General features: G+C 43.3%; 1 protein-coding gene across 1 annotated transcript in view; it reads left to right on the top strand.

The window, feature by feature from the left end:
* LOC311239294 (uncharacterized protein) overlaps nt 1-21,941 on the top strand; it is a gene marked incomplete at its 5' end in the record, with an annotated part of 36,297 nt that overhangs the window by 9,470 nt on the left and 4,886 nt on the right. The window contains 11 exons of the mRNA XM_084327601.1: nt 2,894-3,126; nt 6,988-7,520; nt 9,531-9,603; nt 9,831-11,268; nt 11,455-11,601; nt 15,616-15,695; nt 18,232-18,311; nt 19,084-19,144; nt 19,230-19,305; nt 21,467-21,517; nt 21,629-21,852. Of these exons, the coding sequence (XP_084183727.1) occupies nt 2,894-3,126; nt 6,988-7,520; nt 9,531-9,603; nt 9,831-11,268; nt 11,455-11,601; nt 15,616-15,695; nt 18,232-18,311; nt 19,084-19,144; nt 19,230-19,305; nt 21,467-21,517; nt 21,629-21,852 (2,996 nt within the window). The remainder of the gene's footprint in view (nt 1-2,893; nt 3,127-6,987; nt 7,521-9,530; nt 9,604-9,830; nt 11,269-11,454; nt 11,602-15,615; nt 15,696-18,231; nt 18,312-19,083; nt 19,145-19,229; nt 19,306-21,466; nt 21,518-21,628; nt 21,853-21,941) is intronic.

The following is a 21,941-nucleotide window of genomic DNA, read 5'->3' as shown; positions in this document are numbered from 1 at the left end:
AACTCTACACGGGTACGGGCGGGGCTAGGGAGGAGGAGCAGTTTGCAGGTCCTGTGCGTCTGAGACAAGCGAGTGAGATATCCACTTGATCAGTTTCCGTGATCGGCGAATATGACTAATTATCGGAATTCCCCGATCGCATATTTATACTAATTATCGGCCGATAATGATCGGTGGCCGATCGATCGGGGCATCCCTAAATATAATGCATTTAGGGCTATAAATCACGTTCTGAATAAAGCTGCAGAAAACGATAAAAACATACTTATACTTTAGACTAGGGCTGGGCGATATAACGATAACGATAAATATCGCGATATATTTTAATAATCGATATCGAATATCGAAATTAAAAAAAAATCGAAAAATCGTTTTTTTTTTTTTTTTTTTTTTTTTACCTGCAACAGGGCAGTTTTAAAACCAGAGACAGTGGACAGACTTGTCTTTCTTGCCTGCAACTTAAAGTAATGGCTTTGCTTGTCCAAATGACAATACTGACCAAATTCAGATTTCTTTTTCTCTTGTCCATTTATTTTGTTTGCTTTCTAATTTAAAATACATTTTGAAACCGTCAGTACACAGTAGGCTATGTGTGCTAGCAGAACTAGACTCCAGTCACGAGTCACAGTGCACATGTGCGGTGGTTTGTCCACCAAAAAAGCGCCAAAAGATTGAAAATAAACTAGCAGAGCCAGAACTGTTCAACTCCTCTGGAGCCACAGCCAGCAGAGAAGCCGGTTTACTTTAGCTTTTAAACCAGCTGCAGCCTGAGAACTGGAGTGTGAGGGGATGTAACACTAAAAATGGCGGCAATGACAAAGAATTGCTGCAAAATAAACATACATCTGTTGTTAAATTTTTTTTTTTTTTTTTATTCTTTTTATACTTATAACAATTCGATAATTATCGATATCGAAAAATAAAATAAAATTATCATATCGTTATCGCGATATGATTTTTTTCCATATCGCCCAGCCCTACTTTAGACCATATTTTAGTATGAATATGTGAATGAAAAAGTTTAACGTTGCTACACCCTGAACAATACATATAGGACATTGAATGGGCCATAATAATGGCAATGTAGCAATAGAATTAAAAAAGTTATAGCCCTGCAAAGAAGGGGAACTTCTCCATAGACAAATAGAGCTGGCGAGGGATGGTAAATTATGAATTTAACCCATGGCGATCAAAGTGTTAATGCAACCAACAAACAGTTATTACAAATATGTAAAAATTTTATGAAAGGGGAGCTCCAGTAGCTCACCGCGTACCTCGAACGCTATTTCGGCGTCGGGGACAACCGTGCGCGTCACGGATCTGGGGTAGCGAGTTCGACTCCCGGACTAGCCGTATTTTCTCAGTGTCTTTCCCCCCATCTATACCCCCATTCAACCTGTTTCTGTCGGTCATACTTGACCAGAAAAAGCGATAAACGCGAAAAGAACCAGCTGACTGGTCAAAGTTAAAAAAAAAATAAAAAATTATGAAATTAGAAGATCGAGTTTCGATTACTCACGCCCATCCCTAGTGGAGTGATCAGTGTTCAATGTTCTGATGGCCTGGGGGAAGAAGCTGAGGCCTAAAAAAAATAATGGTTTGGTTCCGGTTGCCGACCGACCCTGCCGATTTAGGTGCGACCCAATTATTATTATATTTTTTTTTGCAATAAAGTTTCATAAAAATCTTAGTCAAACCTTTAGTATTATGGATATTAAACATGCTGGCAGAGTACATGCATCCATGTTGTTGTGAACATTTTAATTAAATAAAGAAATTCCCTATCCATAGTCGCCTTGGGAAAAAAAAATTCCCTACCCTACCTACCCGTGGTAACCCTTTCAGTGCCACGGACGACATATCTCGTTTTATCAGCCCTCCCATTGAGTGCCCACAACGACAAATATCGCTTTATTTTTTTATTAGCGATCTGAATTCATATTTCATCAACCGAGTCTCCCGCTGGTACACCAGCCCCTACAGGAGCTCAGAATGAAAAAAAGCGCCCCCTATCGTCTATCCCTGTGTAACTGCAGGTCAGTCGCTTAGACTGACCTGGGATCTGTAGATATGTAGAGGCGGAGCCAGCTGGCTCCTTGTGCTGGCAAGAAGTCTGATCAACATGGAAGTCATCGCAGGACGGAAAGCAGCCTGGATTATATATTCACAGCAGCCAATAATCAATCAATCAACGCGATCGATATTTGGAATGGTGATCAGGAATTTGAATAATCTTTTTGGAGAACATCTGATCTAAGGTAAGGCGTCTATGTTACCAGTCTTGGGGTAATCGGAGCTGTTTTCGCTGAGATAACGGCGTGTCCCCTATGTGCCGTGTGTGTGTGTGATCTTGCGGGAACGAGAGAATAGATTTTTCAGCTCGCGTCTATAGCGTGCATACGTACACATATACTATCGATAATCTAGCGTTTATTTGAAAACGATTCATAAATAGGCCGACAAATGACGACGTGTCTAGTGTATTCGAGAATATTCCAATAAATGCCGTTTATGAGGGAATCTTTCTATCTTCCCGGAAATTTTCGAGAGAACGATAGCTTTTCGAAATGCTATAAAAAGGATATGAACCGATTTATAAAAATAAATAAATAAAAAAAAATCTGTTTAGACTGTTGACTGCAAACGAGTCATTGATAAGCGACGGGCAGATTAGACACATAGCCATAATTTAAAACATAGATTAGGCGTTTTTAACGCTAACATTGAAGTGGATGGTGGCATTCAACGGGGTAAATCAAGGTTAATCAAAGGCTCTGAAAGTGTTAACTGACAACCAACAGGAACCAAACAATATTTTTTTTTATGCCTCACTTTTTTATGGCCTGGGGGAAGAAGCTGAGCCTTAGTCTCTGTTCTCTGTTATCTTCTTCAGACCCCTCATCCTCTGAAGGCCTCTCGTCCTCTGTAGGCCCCTTGTCCAGTATGCCAAAGAGAGGCGGGGGACGTCTGCAGAAGCTTCAGGGACCCGGTCACCAGAGTTCCACGCCAGACCGCAGCTCCTTCGCTAACAACAACCTCTTCTCCATCTCGGTGTCCCCTCTCGGAGTCAATCGCGAGGAGGAGGAAGGTGGTGCTGCACTCAACCATTCACAGGTGTTTGACGAGGTATTGCTTGTGTGTTTCAGCCCAGCTCTTGTCCAGTCCGCACCGCTTATATAGAAATGGCATCAGGGGGCGAAACTAGAGCCCGCCAAGCGCCATTGGCGATCAGTTTTTACGTTTGGCGCCTCCCACTGAGAGGTCTGCCCGCCGTGTGGCGGGCAATAATAGTCATGTGAAAACCGAAAATCATGATCCAATTCTGAGCGGAGTTCTCACTCGCTGTCTCAGCACAGACATGCAGCGCACCGCGCACTGCTGCTCCTACCCCTCCCGCACCTGTTTCTGTATGCTGCATGCAAACGGAGGACAGTCATCGTGACGTTAGTCTAGTCAGAGGGACCTCCGTGAGCTAATCTTAGCTACTGTTACAAAATGACCCAGTCAACTATTCACTTTTAGTTTAATACATGAGGCATTGTGTAACGTTATCCAGCCGGCTAGCTACTGATAGCTCCCGACATCAACAACTGCTCCAGCAAGTGTCCAGTGCATAATACCTCCGTTGGCTAGGTAGCTCATGTTAGCCCACGTTAGCTCACTAGTCACTACGAAATGTCCCAGTAAACTAAATAGTTCAGAGGCGTTGTCCCAACGCCATCCAGCAGTAGCTACAGATAGCTCCTGACATCAATGTCCTACAACATGCGTATTCGAGCCCCTGGCTTACATCGCATGAGGGCTGCTGAATAGGGTCTAGCTGCAGCGCCGGAGAATCCTTGCTGGAGCTGGAGGCCACTCGAGTATACACACAGACAGTGGAGGTGTTTGCAGACAGTGAGGTGGCGATGTCTCGCAGATAATACAACTACAAGTATGATTATATAATATATATATTTTATTAATTTTTTTATATAAAATAATAATAATATTTTTTTTTAACACCATGATCGCCGTGAACGAGTTTACACGTCATTCCTAGCCATGCTCATTCTGCCGAAGACGCCGTAACTCGTCTTTGATGTCAATATTTAAAAAATCTGTCATCGAAATCATATTTCTTTTCCGGAGCCCTGAGACACACTGCAAAGATTCACTCAACTCTCTAGCGGTTCAAGAGCGCCATCTGGTGGCCGATCGGCAGATCGCCAACAGGAAATGACTCGTCGAACCGGAAGTGCTCATCCATATGTCGTCCGGGCACTCGCTATCGTTAGAGAGACTCCGTATTGACACAGTGAACATCGATCGGTGCAAATAACTCGAAAAAACAACATGATTTGGACGTATATACTATTATACAACCTGGAAATGGATCGGGCATTTCTCCATCCCATAATAGAAAAAAATCTGTTTCACGCTCATCTGCCAGCGGCGCGAGGAAGCCACGGTAAGATTCAGCGTTATTTTCTAACGTCTTCTATACTAACTGATCTGATGAACATATGACCCACTCTGGATGAATAATCTAACGCTGCCCACGGAATTATAAACGATCCCCCGCCCATCCGGTCATCATCAGATGATGCGTAGAAACTTCTAGAACCACGTCCAGTTGAATTTTTTTATCTCGCACAGATTCCTACCAAACTGTATTTGATCATCAATATAATGCATTTAGGGCTATAAATCACGTTCTGAAGAAAGCTGCAGAAAACGATAAAAACATACTTATACTTTAGACCATATTTTAGTATGAATATGTGAATGAAAAAGTTACTCCCTTATTCAATAACAATGCACTCTTAATTGAAAAACGACCTATAAGATTCCCTATATGGGAAGAGCAAGGCATACACTCATTAGGGGATGTCTTTAACAAACAGGGTTTTTGTAGTTATGGAGAAATATACAAAAAATTTAATCTCACTAAGTCCACATGGCTTTTTTACATACAGTTACGGCTATGTTTGAAGTCTCACAGTGTTCCATTAGACATACCAATTGAACACCACAGATACCACAAATTCTTCTATGAAAGAGAGACATCAAGAGGTTTTGTTTCAGATTTTTATCATCAATTACTAACGTCCTCATATGAAACCCTCCAACTAGACTCTGTCTGGAGGAGGGATATACCAGACCTGGAAAGTGACTTTGATTGGCAAGGAGCCTGGGCAAATGTCCGACTTACATCAAGGAACCCGGACCATCAACAAATCAATCTTAACTATATTCACAGGACATACTTGACTCCTATAAGACTGAACAGAATGGGTCTTAAACAAGACTCCAAATGCTCCCAATGTACAAATGGGGATGAAGGGACATTTATGCACATGTACTGGGACTGCCCACCAGTTAAGATATTCTGGAAAGATGTGACTCAACAATGATCAAAACTCTTATCTTGGAATATACCTGTACACCCCTCTGTATTACTATTGAATGATGTTTTTGAGTTTGCAGTACATCCACAGCTAAAGAGATTGGTTTTATCGGGTATCACAGTAGCTAAAAAGCTGATCGCATCACGCTGGTTTCAACCGGAAAAAATGTGCCGGAAAGTTTGGTTTCTTACATATCTCGATGTGATTATCAAGAAATATCTACAGCAAGAATTCTGGGTCTCAATGAATCTAAAATGACAATGTGGTTAGAAGTGGTGGAGAGAATAAAAGCTAGCTTATAATGGTAGTGTCTGGTTAGGAGCGAGGGATAATGGAGGTACTATCCAAAGAGGGGTCCGGGAGGGGGGGGTTCGAGCTGGAGCATATGTGTGTAGGTTTTTAGATAACAGGTATTAGGGGTATATCCTGTATAAGACATTGGTATAAATGGTAATTTTGTTGGATATACACTGTGTATTAATGCTTGTGTATCTTATCGTGTGTTGTCATGTTTGTTTATGTGTGTTTAAAAAATAATAAAAAAATTAAATACAAGAATATGTGAATGAAAAAGTTTAACGTTGCTACACCCTGAACAATACATATAGGACATTGAATGGGCCATAATAATGGCAATTTAGCAATAGAATTTAAAAAGTTATAGCCCTGCAAAGAAGGGGAACTTCTCCATAGACAAATAGAGCTGGCGAGGGATGGTAAATTATGAATTTAACCCATGGCGATTAAAGTGTTAATCAAAAGAAAGTTGGCAGGTAAGAAATATGCTTGGCGGGTAGATTCTTCCCATCTACCCGCCACTGGCCGGTGAGTCAAAAAGTTAATTTCGCCCCCTGAATGGCATTCAGTAGCTCTGCGGGATGCAGTGGTTCAAGCCACCAACAAAATGGTGAATGGTACATTTATATAGCGCTTTTATCCAAAGCACTTTACAATTTGTTCCTCACATTTGACCCATTCACTCACACATTCACACACTGATGGCGGAGGCAACCATGCAAGGTGCCAACCTGCTCATCAGGAGCAATTAGGGGTTAAGTGTGAATGCTTGCTCAAGGACACTTCGACACGCTGCTTGAACCGGGAACCTCCCGAATACCAGACGACTGCTCTACCTCTTGAGCCACTGTCGCCCCAACAAGTTTGATTTGTTTCGAATTATACAGGCAAAAACACAATCAGACTACCAAATAGTAGGGGTAGGAATAATCGCCATACCTCACAATATCATATTATCACAATACTTAAAGATGTATTCTTTGGGCATTTCTGCTTTATTAGATACGACAGGGAGTGAGTAAATCGAGGATGGAGACATGGAGAGACGACGGTTTTGCTATATTGCGATTTATTAGGGGGGGGGGGGGGGGGAGGGGGGCTCATTTGATCCTACTCTACTTTCATTCCCTTTGCCAAATTACACTTGTCGGCACACCTCTGATGCAGCAGCTCTGCTGACAAACAGCCCATTACAACTCTCTCTAGAGCAGAAACCTCTCTTCCTCTTTCAGTATCTCTCTTGTGTGTGTGTGTGTGTCCGTCCGTCCTGATGTGCTTCTGCTTGGCTCTGTTCCTACAGGAAGCCCTGCGTCTGCGGCACCAAGTGGCCGGGTATAAGCTGGCACCGCCCGTCTCCCCGTACCGGAAGCCCACAGCCGGCGAACTCCTTAAGGACAATATGGCCAGCGTGACGGCGGGGGGAAGCGCTGGTGGAGGTGACGGACCCCTCGCTGTAGTCGAGCAGGGGCCCAAATCCGAGAAGCCCTTCAACTGCGGCTACTGCGACAGGGCCTTCAGGTACAGCTGCCACCTGCGACGGCACGAGGCCTGCCAAACCTGCCATAAGGTGCCGCTGCGGCCCAAGAGCACGCAGGCGGCACCTATCCTGACCACGGCCACCACGTCCAGAGACACTAGCATCCTGACCCCCATGCAGCAGCAGAGCGTCCCAGAGAGGCTCCCTGAGCCTGTGAAAAAGAACCAGGGCTGCGACGGGAAGCCGCTGGAGTACCCCGTCTGCCAGCAGAGGTTCAAGACGAGGGACTGCATGGTGGACCACGGCAACACTCTCAAGCCGCTCGTCTGCTCTGTCTGTGGGAAGGGCTTCTCCAGGTGTGGAGACTTTATTATTATTCTTTTTTTTAACTGTTGTACTCTAATATCTCTAGTGTTGTTGAGTGTCCTCGCATGCCTTAAATAGCCTACTGTTTTTCCAATAATAATGAGATAAGATATTCCTTTATTGATCCCCTTGGGGGGGGGGGGTACAGGTATGGGCAGGCAGGGCAATGGTAGAAAGGCATAGGCAATACAATTTTATATGAATATAAAAATACGAGAAAAAGTTAACAATGTGATTAACTCTGAATAATAGTTATGTTATTATTATTCATAAGTTATAGAAATTGAAAATAATATTATAATATATCTTCTAGCATGTAAGGTGAGGTTCCTTTATTTTCCTCCTTTACGTTTTGTAAGGTGAGTTTCTGAAGGACACTGCATGGTGGTGGCTTTTCATCACTGCTTTCATCTCAACGGACCCCGAAATGATCGTTCATAACTAGGGATGCACCGTTCCGACTTTTTCAGTCCCGATACCGATACCTGGGCTTTGGGTATCGGCCGATACCGAGTACCGATACGATACCCATTGTTCAATTAATAAACTGTATGCCTCACTGTGTGGAAGAGACTGGGATAATTATTTTGTGCAATGCAACATCTGGCTTGACTTGAAACATTACTTTCCTAACTTGGTGTAACAAATACTATACACATTATAACACATAGATATAAATGTACTGTATTGTTATTTATAAAAAAAAAAAATAAAAAAATAATATATATATATAAATAATAATTCAATTGTCTCCTATACCCGATCTAGCTATTCTAGTCATATTGGTGCATCCCTATTTATAACGGATAATAAACTAGATGAATTAGTGAACAAACTATGCTGCATATTCCTACTCGAGCACAGAGTGGCCTCTGCTTTTTAAAGCTTTGCTGGCAACTCTATAGCAATCGTTTTAAGCCTTTTAGATGTTTTTTTTTCTGGTGGAAGTTAGAGCCTCAGGTTTAGCTAATGCTGCATTTAAGTGCAGCTACCAAATAGATCTTTATCATCCTGACACTTTGATATATTATATTTATTCTTTATTGTTCATTTGTGCATACAGGTCAGTTCAGGAGCGTGACCAGAATCTGATATTGGCCACATTAAAAAAAAAAAATGTGAACAGCCAAACTAAAAAAATCTGACCTGAGCACTGGATCAGAATTGAGAACTAAAGCTTGCAGTGTGAACTAAGTGCTTGTTTTATTTGGGGTCTTTCTGTGATGCTGTTGGGCTTTAGCTGTTCAGGTTCAGGTTCTAGAACACATAACAAATATTGAATTACACTTGAAAAGGCCCCACTTAACTGGCCCCTTCATTTAGACTTTTAGAGGTACATCTGCAGACGACTGTGATATTGGAACCATGTCTCCTGTGCATTCTCAATACCATTTCCTTACCTTTTTAATATGAATGAAAATTAACACATGGCCCACTCACAAAAAATGTGATTACATTTAACACCAGCTGTTGATCAGAGTCGCACAATTGAGTATGGTGTCATAACTGGAAAACGTATATTTGTTATGAAATCGGATCTGTTAAGTTTTCCCTCCATAACCCCCCCTCGAGCTTGCAGAAGAAATAAAATGTTTGATCTGGTGTGTGACTTGTGTGAAACTATAATTCTGTTTTTAATTGTGTGCTATTATGTAAGGGATAATGTATAGCTACGAGGTCATTGTCGCAAAATAATTGACCGACACTGTGTTGACCAAGTATAGCTATACATTATTACATGGCGTTTTAACATTCGCCAAAATGCTTGATTGTGATTGGTCAATAGCGCTCGGTTGCCCCTGACAGCGGTGAATTATTTCTCGATAACTGACCGCTGCCATGGGCAACGCGCAATAATGACCGCCGATACGGGTAACAGAGCGCTATTGACCAATCACAATCAAGCATTTTGGCGAATGTTAAAACACCATGTAATAACCAAAGTTATGACGTTTGCATGTTTTGTGTTTGATCTTTGATGCGTGTCTTCCACCCTGCAGGCTTGATGACCACCTCGACTGTTACGTCAATCAGCTTAATGTCTCGGAGAGGCCCTTCAAATGCCAAGTAACGGTAAAGGGCACCTGCCTCTCGCAGTCTCTCACACTTTCGTCTCACTCTAGTCTCAGTCTCTCACTTCAGTCTCATATTCATAGATTTGTGCATTCTGAGATGCTGCTATTCCAATAGTTTATTAAACAATTTGGTGGAAAAAAACATTTATACAAATTGCCATTTATTTAAGGGTTTTAAAATACATCTGGAGGGGATCTTTAATAACGGAATTTGTTCTTTTTTAGACGGAAGTAGCTTCACCGTGCAGTAAACCCAAGGCTCGGTGCCGACCTGGGAATCTTCAGACTGCAGAAGCCAAGACTAGGGCCAGCAAGAGACGGGCAGCAGAAGCCAAGACTCTGGGCAGTGAGATGCCACAGAGAAAGGCAGCAGCAGCAGCCAAGACTCTGGGCAGCAAGATGCCACAGAGAAAGGCAGCAGCAGCAGCCAAGACTCTGGGCAGCAAGATGCCACAGAGAAAGGCAGCAGCAGCCAAGACTCTGGGCAGCAAGATGCCACAGAGAAAGGCAGCCAAGTCTCTGGGCAGCAAGATGCCACAGAGACGGACGGCAGCAGCAGCCAAGACTCTGGGCAGCAAGATGCCACAGAGAAAGACAGCAGCAGCCAAGACTCTGGGCAGCAAGATGCCACAGAGAAAGACGGCAGCAGCAGCCAAGACTCTGGGCAGCAAGATGCCACAGAGAAAGGCAGCAGCAGCCAAGACTCTGGGCAGCAAGATGCCACAGAGAAAGGCAGCAGCAGCCAAGACTCTGGGCAGCAAGATGCCACAGAGAAAGGCAGCAGCAGCCAAGACTCTGGGCAGCAAGATGCCACAGAGAAAGGCAGCAGCAGCCAAGACTCTGGGCAGCAAGATGCCACAGAGAAAGGCAGCAGCAGCCAAGACTCTGGGCAGCAAGATGCCACAGAGAAAGACAGCAGCAGCAGCCAAGACTCTGGGCAGCAAGATGCCACAGAGAAAGACAGCAGCAGCAGCCAAGACTCTGGGCAGCAAGATGCCACAGAGAAAGGCAGCAGCAGCCAAGACTCTGGGCAGCAAGATGCCACAGAGAAAGGCAGCAACAGCCAAGACTCTGGGCAGCAAGATGCCACAGAGAAAGGCAGCAGCAGCCAAGACTCTGGGCAGCAAGATGCCACAGAGAAAGACAGCAGCAGCAGCCAAGACTCTGGGCAGCAAGATGCCACAGAGAAAGGCAGCAGCCAAGACTCTGGACAGCAAGATGCCACAGAGAAAGGCAGCAGCAGCCAAGACTCTGGACAGCAAGATGCCACAGAGAAAGGCAGCAGCAGCAGCCAAGACTCTGGACAGCAAGATGCCACAGAGAAAGGCAGCAGCAGCAGCCAAGACTCTGGACAGCAAGATGCCACAGAGACAGACAGCAGCAGCCAAGACTCTGGACAGCAAGATGCCACAGAGAAAGGCAGCAGCAGCAGCCAAGACTCTGGACAGCAAGATGCCACAGAGACAGACAGCAGCAGCCAAGACTCTGGACAGCAAGAGAGCACCAAAGAGACAATTGCAGGGACCAAATGGTGGCCCACTGGCCAAGCACTGCAGAGGCAGGAAGGGACCAGTGGCAGAGGAAGGGGGTCCAGGGACCTCACGTGTCAGACCCAGGTTTGAGTCGCTGGAGTCCATCTCACCGGAGCAAGGTATCTTCGAACGTACGTAATCTCTGTGCGCCACCTGCCCCCCCTAGAGCTATTATTTTAACATTTATTTATTAAAAAGAAAAAATATTATAAACTAAACAATTTTTTAATTGATGGTGATTTCCTTCATATTTTCCTAGTGTTGCTAGTTCCACTTGTCTGTGTTGCACTGTATCTATCTGTGTCTGTGTCTTCCAGGCAGGCTACATATAGACGAGACCTCACTGTCATCAGACCTGTCGATTGATCTCAGCCGCCAGGATGACCTGACCTCCCTCACCACACAGGAAGGAGGGGATGAGGAAGATGAGGAACTACCCAGTTTCCTAATACAGATGGACAAAGGTGAGAAATACTCAAGTTAACTGAATGCAAATTAGCCTGTACAGAATAGACGTGGATTTGCTTGGTTTCTGTGGGTTATTCTCGTGGTGCAGTCTTATTATTCTACCGCTGGGCGCCATGTACGCACGGTTTGAGCCGTGCGTAGATATACGCACATTCACACAATCTCAAGCACACGTTCAAGTTGATAAGTCCCACACTTTGCTTAGAAATGATCGTACGCACGGTTTACGCACATATCTGTGCGTACGCACCATTGATAAATGAGGGCCCTAATGTTATCATAGGGAATGAGTCTGAGATCACAAAAGTGCAATACCGGCCGCATCCTACCAGGTGGCGGTATCGAGCACCCTTTGAAACCTTGTGTCTTGGGCTCTGCGTCGACTATATGGGTCCGGGTCGGCTATTTTCCTCCGGGCAAGACGAGCGGATTGAGAAGAATCAAATGCTCCCGATGCATGTTGTGTGGTGGATTATGTTTGCGACACGATGGACATCAATACTTGGAATGGCGATCAGATAATTGGAATATTATTTTTGTGGTACATCCAGTGATGCCAGTAACTAGTTACTAAGTAACTAGTTACTCTAATCTGATTACTTTTTCAGTAAATAGTAATCTAATTTACTTACTTTTTACAAGCCAGTAATCTGATTACAGTTACTTTTCTAAGTGGCTGTGCATTACTATTTAGTTACTATCTCATAATGCTGATAAGAGAGCCACGGGTACAGACAGCTAGACCGGAGATGGGACGTGTGCTCGTGCACGCAGGCACACAGCCACATGATTTTAGAATGGCTTCAGCATGAAGTTAAATCAACTATCCAGTTCATTTTATAGTGTAATTTGGCTACTTGAGAGAGAGTGAGAGATGTTATGTGCGACTTGCAGAGTGGAGTACGCACTGAGTACGTTGTCTCAGAATGGATTTGGTAGAGAGAGAGCAACAAAACTATTCTCATTCTTATGTTGTGGCAGCAGCAGGGGGGACGACGACCACTTCGTAACACAGTTACTTTGAAAGTAACTAAGTTACTTTGATAATCAAGTAATCAGTAAAGTAACTAGATTACTTTTTAAAGGAGTAATCAGTAATCAGATAATTTTTTACAAGTCATCTGTGGCATCACTGGGTACATCCTAGTCAAGGTAAGGGCTATATGATATCAATCTTGCGTTGATCCAAGCATGTCTTCATTGCGATCTGAGCGTATGTGTGTAACGTTAGTCCACAACGTATTCCATTGGTGATCAAAGCATCAACATTTTTTATTTGAGAATAGTAGCTAGTCCAGGCAAGAAATGGTAACGCTTTTAGTAGAATACACGCATACGGCTATTACTCAGCCTTTCGGGAATTACCCCAGACCACGCTATAACTATACTTATATTTACCACGGTATAACACGTATGGATGGACACATTTATTCTTTTTCACATATTGAACGATCGATATTTGATGTCAAATGGGCCATAGTATTGTATCCATAGCTATAATATAGAATATAATATAGCCCTGCAAACAAGGTGACGAAGTCCTATGTTTTAATGCTTGGCCTAGCTACCACGGGCCCAGACTAGTCCCTGGCGCAGAATGTTTTAATACTAGGGCTGGGACTTTATCGCATTCATTTAGATTAATTAACTACAGAAAGAATTAAAAGTAAAAAAAAATTATGCATTTAATCGCATGATGATTTTTCTTTATTGTGTAAGAATGTTACCTTTCGGGCGCTCCAGTAGCACACCACATAGAGCGCTGAGTCGCGAAGCGGTCGGGTTAATTTCCCAGTCCCGGCGACCATTTGCAGCATGTCTTCCCTGCCTCTCCTCCCGTTCTCCCTCTATCGGCCCTGCGTGGCCAGAAAAAGCTGAAAATGCTATAAATAAAAGTAAAAAAAAAAAGAAATTTTACCTTTCAAAGGAGACCAGACTCATGCATGTGCTATAAGTATAAAGTATAATAAATCGCTAATGACTTTTTTCTTAGTCTGGTTTGTTCATAAAAAAAATTAAATAAGAGAAATTGAGATCAATCAAGATTTTTATTTTTTCAATGGTCAACTGTTGTTGAAAGTACTGCGTTTTACTTTTACCTCAAGTGTTTGAGTTTACAAAAGGTCCTTTGCGCTATATATTAGGGCTGACCTTCAAAGCTTTTTTTGGCAATCGAAGCTTCAGGGCCAAGCTTAGATTTTAATTCGAAGCTTAGATATATATATATTTTTTTTAAATTATAATATTTTTTTTATCTTATGTTGTGGCACTTGTACAGCACTTTGGTAAACTTTGTTGTTTTTAAATGTGCTCTATAAATAAAGTGGATTGGATTAATTAATTAAGTAGCCCCTTTCGTGACTGTGACGCAGCCAACAAGGTTTCACTCGGCTGCGCTGCCTGGGTGCAGTGGGGCTGCTCTCACAGCCAACGACATGACATTTAGGGATGGGTACCTTTCACATTTGAACCGATACCGGTACCTGTGAATCGATACCGGTACCCAACGGTACCTTTTTTCGGTACTTTAGTCTCAAGAAATTTAATTTACCTACCTCAGTCGTAAAAAAAAAATCCAAACTTCAAATAACTACAATTTCGACAGTTTTCGGCTTGTCATTGCTCCTCCGACTGCTTTGTTGTTGAATCAAGTCAAATCCTAGGTAAGCATATATTGTGCGTGTGAACGTTGACATGAAAAGAAAAAAGGAAAAAAATAATTTTTTTTTTTTAATTTTTCTTTTGGTTTCTCACTTGATTCGATACTCGGTAGTACCGACGTGTTTCGGTTCGGTGCCTCAAAAGTACCGAATTCGGTACCCATCCCTAATGACATTACATAATTATGTTGCAACCTTCGTCTATCAAGCAAACAATTATATTATATTTAATTTATAATTTATAATTATATCAGACAATGCACCTACAAAAGCAGATGATTACAATTAAATTAGCCAACTTGGTAACACATTAGTCATAGCAGCATAGGCATAGCCTTATTAATCTTTTGTGTGGCGTCGCCGTCGTGTACAACGATACTTACGTTTTTTAGGTGATTTGACAAAGTTGTTGTAGAGTTGTGATATGCCATTTTCTTCTGGCATATCTGGCACTCTGCTTTTTGGGCATTGTCTTTGCATATTTTAAAGTGTAACCACACGTCTGATGATTTCTTCGTCGACATGTCTGCTGCACATGTCCTTGTTGTTTTCAACAGATAATCTCCATGTGCTTGTTGTAGAGAGGTGGAGTTGAGGCGCCGCTTACTTTCGTTTAATTGGAATGGAGGCGCAAGATTGGAGGCAAAAAAAATAAAGAAGCTTCGAAGTATTTAAGACAGCCCTACTATATATATATTATTCCTAAAATTGCTGCACTTTGTTAAAAAATTGCATTGATCTGTTGGTCTGTCTGTAGTAGCTAATACAGGATTTTGCTGCTTAAACGTATGTATAATGTATATCGCTGTGGATAACTGGAATGGTGATCAGATAATTGGATTTTTTGCATTACATCAGAGACCAGGTAAGGACTCTATATATCCAATCTTGCGTTTATCTGATATTTTTCTCTCCCGCGATTGAAGCTGACTGTGTGTGGCTGTTTACCGTTGGGTGCAGGAGGGGGGGGGGGGGGGGAGCGCCGCGCTCCGGGGACCATTTCATGTATGCACGAGGAGACATAATAATGATAATCTAGCGTTGATTTCAGGAAGATTCGATAATCAGGTGAAAAATGACAACCTGATAAGTGGATTCCACTAACTCGGAAGCACCCAAACTATATTTATATTCAAAACGGAAATGTACGGATGAAAAAAGAATCAGTTTTTTGCACGTTGACCAGAAGCAACTCACTGACAATCAACGGTGTTATTAGATCCAGCCGCTAGTTCAGTGTCTTAGGTTTTTATTTGATTAAAAAGGTCTTAAAAGGTATCTTTTAATTAACTTGTTGAAACCTGCAGATTTGAGAGTTATATTTGAGAATGTATTTCTTATTTCTTTTAGGTCTTTCAGAGCCGCCCTCCATTACAGAAGGGATGTGTGTCTGGTGCAAGTTTAGAATGTATCCCTTTTGGCCTGCAGTGGTAAGTGGAGATATTTTGGTTGACTGAGTGTCGGTCTCATACTGTAACTTACACAAACATGTTGACTGAGTGTGTCGGTCTCATACTGTAACTTACACATACATGTTGACTGAGCGTGTCGGTCTCATACTGTAACTTACACATACATGTTGACTGAGTGTGTGTCTCATACTGTAACTTACACATACATCTCTGACTATTTCCTACTTACCAAGGACTTTGTCGATTGGTAAGAATCCTTTGTCCAATCCTTATGTTCTCTTTTTTTGTTTTGTTTTATTATAATCTTTTTTCCATTTCATTGCTAGAGATCAATGATTTGTTTTTGTTTTATATTGTTTGTATTAGGGATGCTCGATATTGGCTTTTTTACCTATACCGATATTGTCCAACTCTTAATTTCCGATACCGATATCAACCGATACCGATATATGCAGGGTTTACCCCCCCCAAAAAACGGAATAATTTCAGGTAATTATTAACATTACATATCTCTTGTTGTGGAATTAACACAACAGTATGCATACTTTTGACAATAAATAAAATCAGAATTTGTTCTTACTTGCTTGCCTGGGTAAATAAAGGTTATTATGTAAAAAAGAAATACCAATATTTTCCGATATCACATTTTAATGCAGATATCGGCCGATAATATCGGTAGGCCGATAATATCGGACATCCCTAGTTTGTATTTACATGTTCGAATTAAAGATACTTTTTTTTTTATCTAATCAAATCCTTTCAAAGCACAATCCATGCCGTTTTTCATACTGGATACGTGCAGCTCCGTTTAGCTTAGATTAGATTCAATTGTATTGTCATCATACAGCACAACACTACAGTACAATTCAAATAAGTTTGGCATCTAACCAAAGTGCAAAACAGTAAAGTGAAATAGCAATATACAATGTACAGGTGATTAAACTGGATATTAATTAGGACTACTGAGTAATCATGGTGCTAATCAGATGTATGTACAGAGTTGTTGTATTTTGTGGGATATGTATAACTACAGATATAGTATCATACAAAAATGATTATATGCAGGTATGTACAGACAGATGTGGATATAGTAAGAATAAATATATACAGAATTATTGTACATGCTATCATATAGAGTTATATGCAGGTGTATAAGTAGTTATATAGAATAATTATATGCAGGTATATTTGGACAGATATCGATAGATGGGTATATTGGTTAGCCACAAACTAATGCAAAGTCAATGGTGACAGGCTCCTGTCTGTACAAGTTGACTGAAACTAAATGAAACCTGCTCCACTGCACACAAACCACATTTCAGTTAGTTTTGGTCAGCTTACTGGAGTTTCCCCCCATTGACTGCATTAGTTTAGTGGCTAGCTAAGTTGAGCTGCGAGTGTCTAGTATGAAGAACATCATGGATCGTGCTGAGAAAGGACTCTTTATCTGTGGACAACATCACTGGTGAGTAGGAAATACAATTGTTACTGTGGCGCTCTGCAGGTTGAAAGTGTGAACTATTCCTTTAAATATGTTACTGTGGTGCTCTGCAGGTTGAAAGTGTGAACTATTCCTTTAAATATGTTACTGTGGCGCTCTGCAGGTGAAATGTGTGAACTATTCCTTTAAATATGTTACTGTGGTGCTCTGCAGGTGAAACATGTGAACTATTCCTTTAAATATGTTACTGTGGCGCTCTGCAGGTCGAAAGTGTGAACTATTCCTTTAAATATGTTACTGTGGCGCTCTGCAGGTGAAATGTGTGAACTATTCCTTTAAATATGTTACTGTGGTTCTCTGCAGGTGAAACATGTGAACTATTCCTTTAAATATGTTACTGTGGCGCTCTGCAGGTCGAAAGTGTGAACTATTCCTTTAAATATGTTACTGTGGCGCTCTGCAGGTCGAAAGTGTGAACTATTCCTTTAAATATGTTACTGTGGCGCTCTGCAGGTCAAAAGTGTGAACTATTCCTTTAAATATGTTACTGTGGTGCTCTGCAGGTCAAACGTGTGAACTATTCCTTTAAATATGTTACTGTGGTGCTCTGCAGGTCAAACGTGTGAACTATTCCTTTAAATATGTTACTGTGGCGCTCTGCAGGTGAAATGTGTGAACTATTCCTTTAAATATGTTACTGTGGTTCTCTGCAGGTGAAACATGTGAACTATTCCTTTAAATATGTTACTGTGGCGCTCTGCAGGTCGAAAGTGTGAACTATTCCTTTAAATATGTTACTGTGGCGCTCTGCAGGTCGAAAGTGTGAACTATTCCTTTAAATATGTTACTGTGGTGCTCTGCAGGTCAAACGTGTGAACTATTCCTTTAAATATGTTACTGTGGTGCTCTGCAGGTCAAACGTGTGAACTATTCCTTTAAATATGTTACTGTGGTGCTCTGCAGGTCAAACGTGTGAACTATTCCTTCAAATATGTTACTGTGGCGCTCTGCAGGTCAAACGTGTGAACTATTCCTTTAAATATGTTACTGTGGCGCTCTGCAGGTCAAACGTGTGAACTATTCCTTTAAATATGTTACTGTGGCGCTCTGCAGGTCAAACGTGTGAACCGCAAGCAGAAGAAAGCCAGCATTCTGTTCATGGAAGACCTGCTCTCCAACCAGAGCAGAAACGGGTATGCAAGCTTTGTTTCTCTCTCCTTGTCTTTAGTTAAATGAATCACCTGCACCTTGTCACATGTGAGACGAGGGGCTGCTGTAGGTCACCCTCTATATTGGAAGTTGGTGAACTGCTCCTCCCCCTCATCTTTTTATGCCCACACCAATGATCTTGTTCACTCAGACTTGGAGCCATGTACTGTGTTCCTCCTCAAAGGAAGCCACCATCATAAAACAACATAAATCTCAATCTAGTACAGCCTTAGGTCGCTTTCACATATAGTTTGGTGGACTCTGTGCGATTCGGGGGGGGTGAAGTTGCAACATTTTTGCATTCTTCATTTGGTTCGGTTTGCTTTCACACTGCAATTTGTCAAGTGCACCAAACTTTCTGAACAATGTCACACGATCGAAAAGGGCGCTCGTCTATTGGATATATAGAACCCCAAAAACAGGCTTCGGGGACAACTCTACAGTGCACACACATATACACACCACATTATTCTGCGAAGCAGTCCAGCGCGCACACACACACCGTCATCGTCAGACACTCTGCTGTCAGTGCAGCCAGCAGGTGTGTCTGATTGGCTGCACTGATGCAGTGTGTCAGTGGCCTTGATTGCGAACAGCTGCGCACAGCGGTCATTATTGTTCCACAGAGGTCCGTTATCGAGTAATATCGGACCTCTGACGAGCGCTATTGACCAATCACAAGCAAGCATTTCGGCGAATGTGAAAACGCCATGTAATAACGACTACTAACGACCTCTTTCCTATGTTTTGTTGAAGCTTGACTGTGGCTTTAAAAACATTGAAGCCTTTCAACTGTGAAGACGCAGATCAGTTAGTGGTAAGAAACAAAAAAAAAAGATTGCTTCTTTAAGTATACACTACTCTTCCATACTGTACTCATGGACGTGTTTGTCATGTTGCAGAGTGAAGCCAAATTGAAGTATAACGCTGCCATCAGCTGGTGTCTGGAGCTCATAGCAGACTACAGGATCCGTATTGGTGAGCACTGCCTTCCTACAGAGGGACTCCATACACCATTATTTAATTTTTAATTAATTCATGGGTGTGTATATATATATATGGGATATTATGCTGTATTATACAACCTATAGTTTCATTTAATTTCAAACCTTTATTTAAACTCAAACTGAGCATTATTAAATGAAAACATGTACAACTTGATTGACAAAAGGTTGGGGAGAATCTGAACCTTTTTTAAGGGCTGTTGGCTGAGCTAGAGGGGCATCATGGCAAAATGCAGATTTACCCTGTTCAGAGCAAATGGTGTTATTAATAATAATAATAATAATACTTCGTTTTATATAGCGCCTTTCAAAGGACCCAAGGTCGCTTTACATAAGGGGGGGGGGAGGGGGGAGATAACAAGTCAACAAACATAGTGGACAGACACAACACATACATATAAAGTGAGAAAGTTAGGGGTTGAAGGCCAGGTTGAAGAGGTGGGTTTTGAGCAGTTTTTTAAATGAGTCCAGAGTTGGGGTGGTGCGGAGTTCTGCGGGGAGGGAGTTCCAGAGGGTGGGAGCTGCCACACTGAAAGCTCTGTCCCCGAACGTCCGCAGTCTGGTTCGGGGGATGGAGAGCTGACCAGTGTCCGTGGATCGCAGGGACCGTGACTGAGTGTAGGGGTGGAGGAGGTCAGTGAGGTACTGAGGTGCCAGGGCGTGAAGGGATTTGTAGGTGAGCAGGAGGGTTTTGTAGGTGATGCGGGATTTGATGGGGAGCCAGTGGAGCTGGATGAGGATGGGGGTGATGTGCTGCCAGGGTTTGGTGCGGGTTAGAACCCTGGCAGCTGAATTTTGAACATACTGGAGCCTGTCCAGGGTTTTGCTTGGGACCCCGGACAGGACCCCGTTGCAGTAGTCCAGGCGGGAGGTGACGAAGGCGTGGATGAGGGTCTCAGCTGTGGTGTCGGAAAGTGATGGTCGGAGTCTGGAAATGTTTCGGAGGTGAAAGAAGGCGGATTTGGTGAGGGAATTTACATGGGATTGATAGGAAAGGGTGGAGTCCAGGATAACGCCCAGGTTGCGGACCTTAGGGGATGGGGAGATGGAGCAGCCGTCAATGTTGAGGGTGAGATCCCCAACCTTCCGGAGCAGGGCCTTGGGTGCCACAACCATGAGCTCGGTTTTATTGTTGTTGAGCTTGAGGAAATTTGATGACATCCAGGTTTTTATTTCGTGCAGGCAGTTGATAAGGGAGTGTGGGGGGAGATGGGTGGATGGTTTGGTGGAGAGGTAGAGTTGAGTGTCGTCGGCATAGGAGTGGAAGTTGAGGCCGTGGCGGCGGATGATCTGACCAAGGGGGAGCATGTAGATGGTGAATAGGATTGGGCCAAGTACGGAGCCTTGTGGGACGCCTTGGTTGACTGGGGCCGGGGTGGAACTGGAGTCGCCGATGGTGATGAACTGTGTCCGGGTGGTGAGGTAGGATTGAAACCAGGAGAGTGCTGAGCCAGTGATGCCGAGGTTGTTGGATAGGCGGTTGAGGAGGATGGAGTGGGAGACTGTGTCGAATGCTGCAGAAAGGTCAAGGAGGATGAGGATGCTTATGTGGCCAGAGTCAGCTGCAAGGAGGAGGTCGTTGGTAATTTTGATGAGGGCGGTCTCTGTGCTGTGTTGAGTTCTGAAGCCGGATTGAAAAGGCTCATAGAGCTCATGGTTGGACATGTATTGTTGGAGTTGGGCGGCCACTGCTCTTTCCAAGATTTTGCTAAGGAAAGGAAGGTTGGAGATCGGACGGAAGTTGTTTAGCTCGTCTGGGTCGAGGCCGGGTTTCTTAATGATGGGGGTGACGGAGGCTGTTTTGAAGCAGGGGGGGACGAGACCAGATTCAAATGAGGAGTTGATGATGTTGACCATGGTGGGGCAGAGAGCAGGGAGGCAGATCTTGACCAGGGTGGTAGGCATGGGGTCAAGTGAGCAGGTGGAGGCTTTGGCTGAGGCTATGAGCTTGACAACTTGGGGACCAAGTATACTCTCTCCACCTCCTCTCCTCCAGGCTATCCCGTGAGGAGGATGTAGTGTCAGTTTGGATAACATGCTCATGGTGGACGTGGCTGATTATTGTGGCGGACCGTTGAAAATTAGGTTGAGGAAAGCTTGGAGTAACATATTGGTGTTTTGTATCAACTTTGCAGGATGCGGCTCGTTCACCGGCTCCTTCATCCAATACTTTGCCGACGACATCAGTAAGTTCAAAATAGTAGAATTCTAACCAGTATCGTTATTTTCCCAACCTCCCCGAGAGCTCCTCCTGACGACCATCACACCTTATACTCTCTCCACCTCCTCTCCTCCAGGCTATCCCGTGAGGAGGATGTACCCCCGGGGCACCTCCGAGGAGCACGCCTTCCCCTGCAAGCTGATGATGGAGGACCAGCTTGAGCTCCAGGAGAGGGAGCGCGTCACGAAGTTTAGCCCAATCAAGTGTCTGCCCGACCGCACGCACGCCGTCCGCACGCGCTTCAACGAGAAGCTGGTGCAGCACATCGTCAGGCGGCGCATGGTGGAGACTCACCTCCTGGTATGAACGACACGGATGCTCTCGACTGCTACCCAATACTATATAGTGCTCCACATAGAACACGTGTTCCACATAGACGGTCACTGGAC

Source organism: Notolepis coatsorum (assembly GCF_963971535.1).
Source record: "Notolepis coatsorum genome assembly, chromosome: 13".
In the NCBI taxonomy this organism is placed as follows: domain Eukaryota; kingdom Metazoa; phylum Chordata; class Actinopteri; order Aulopiformes; family Paralepididae; genus Notolepis; species Notolepis coatsorum.
This window is presented reverse-complemented; position numbering and strand designations above follow the sequence as displayed.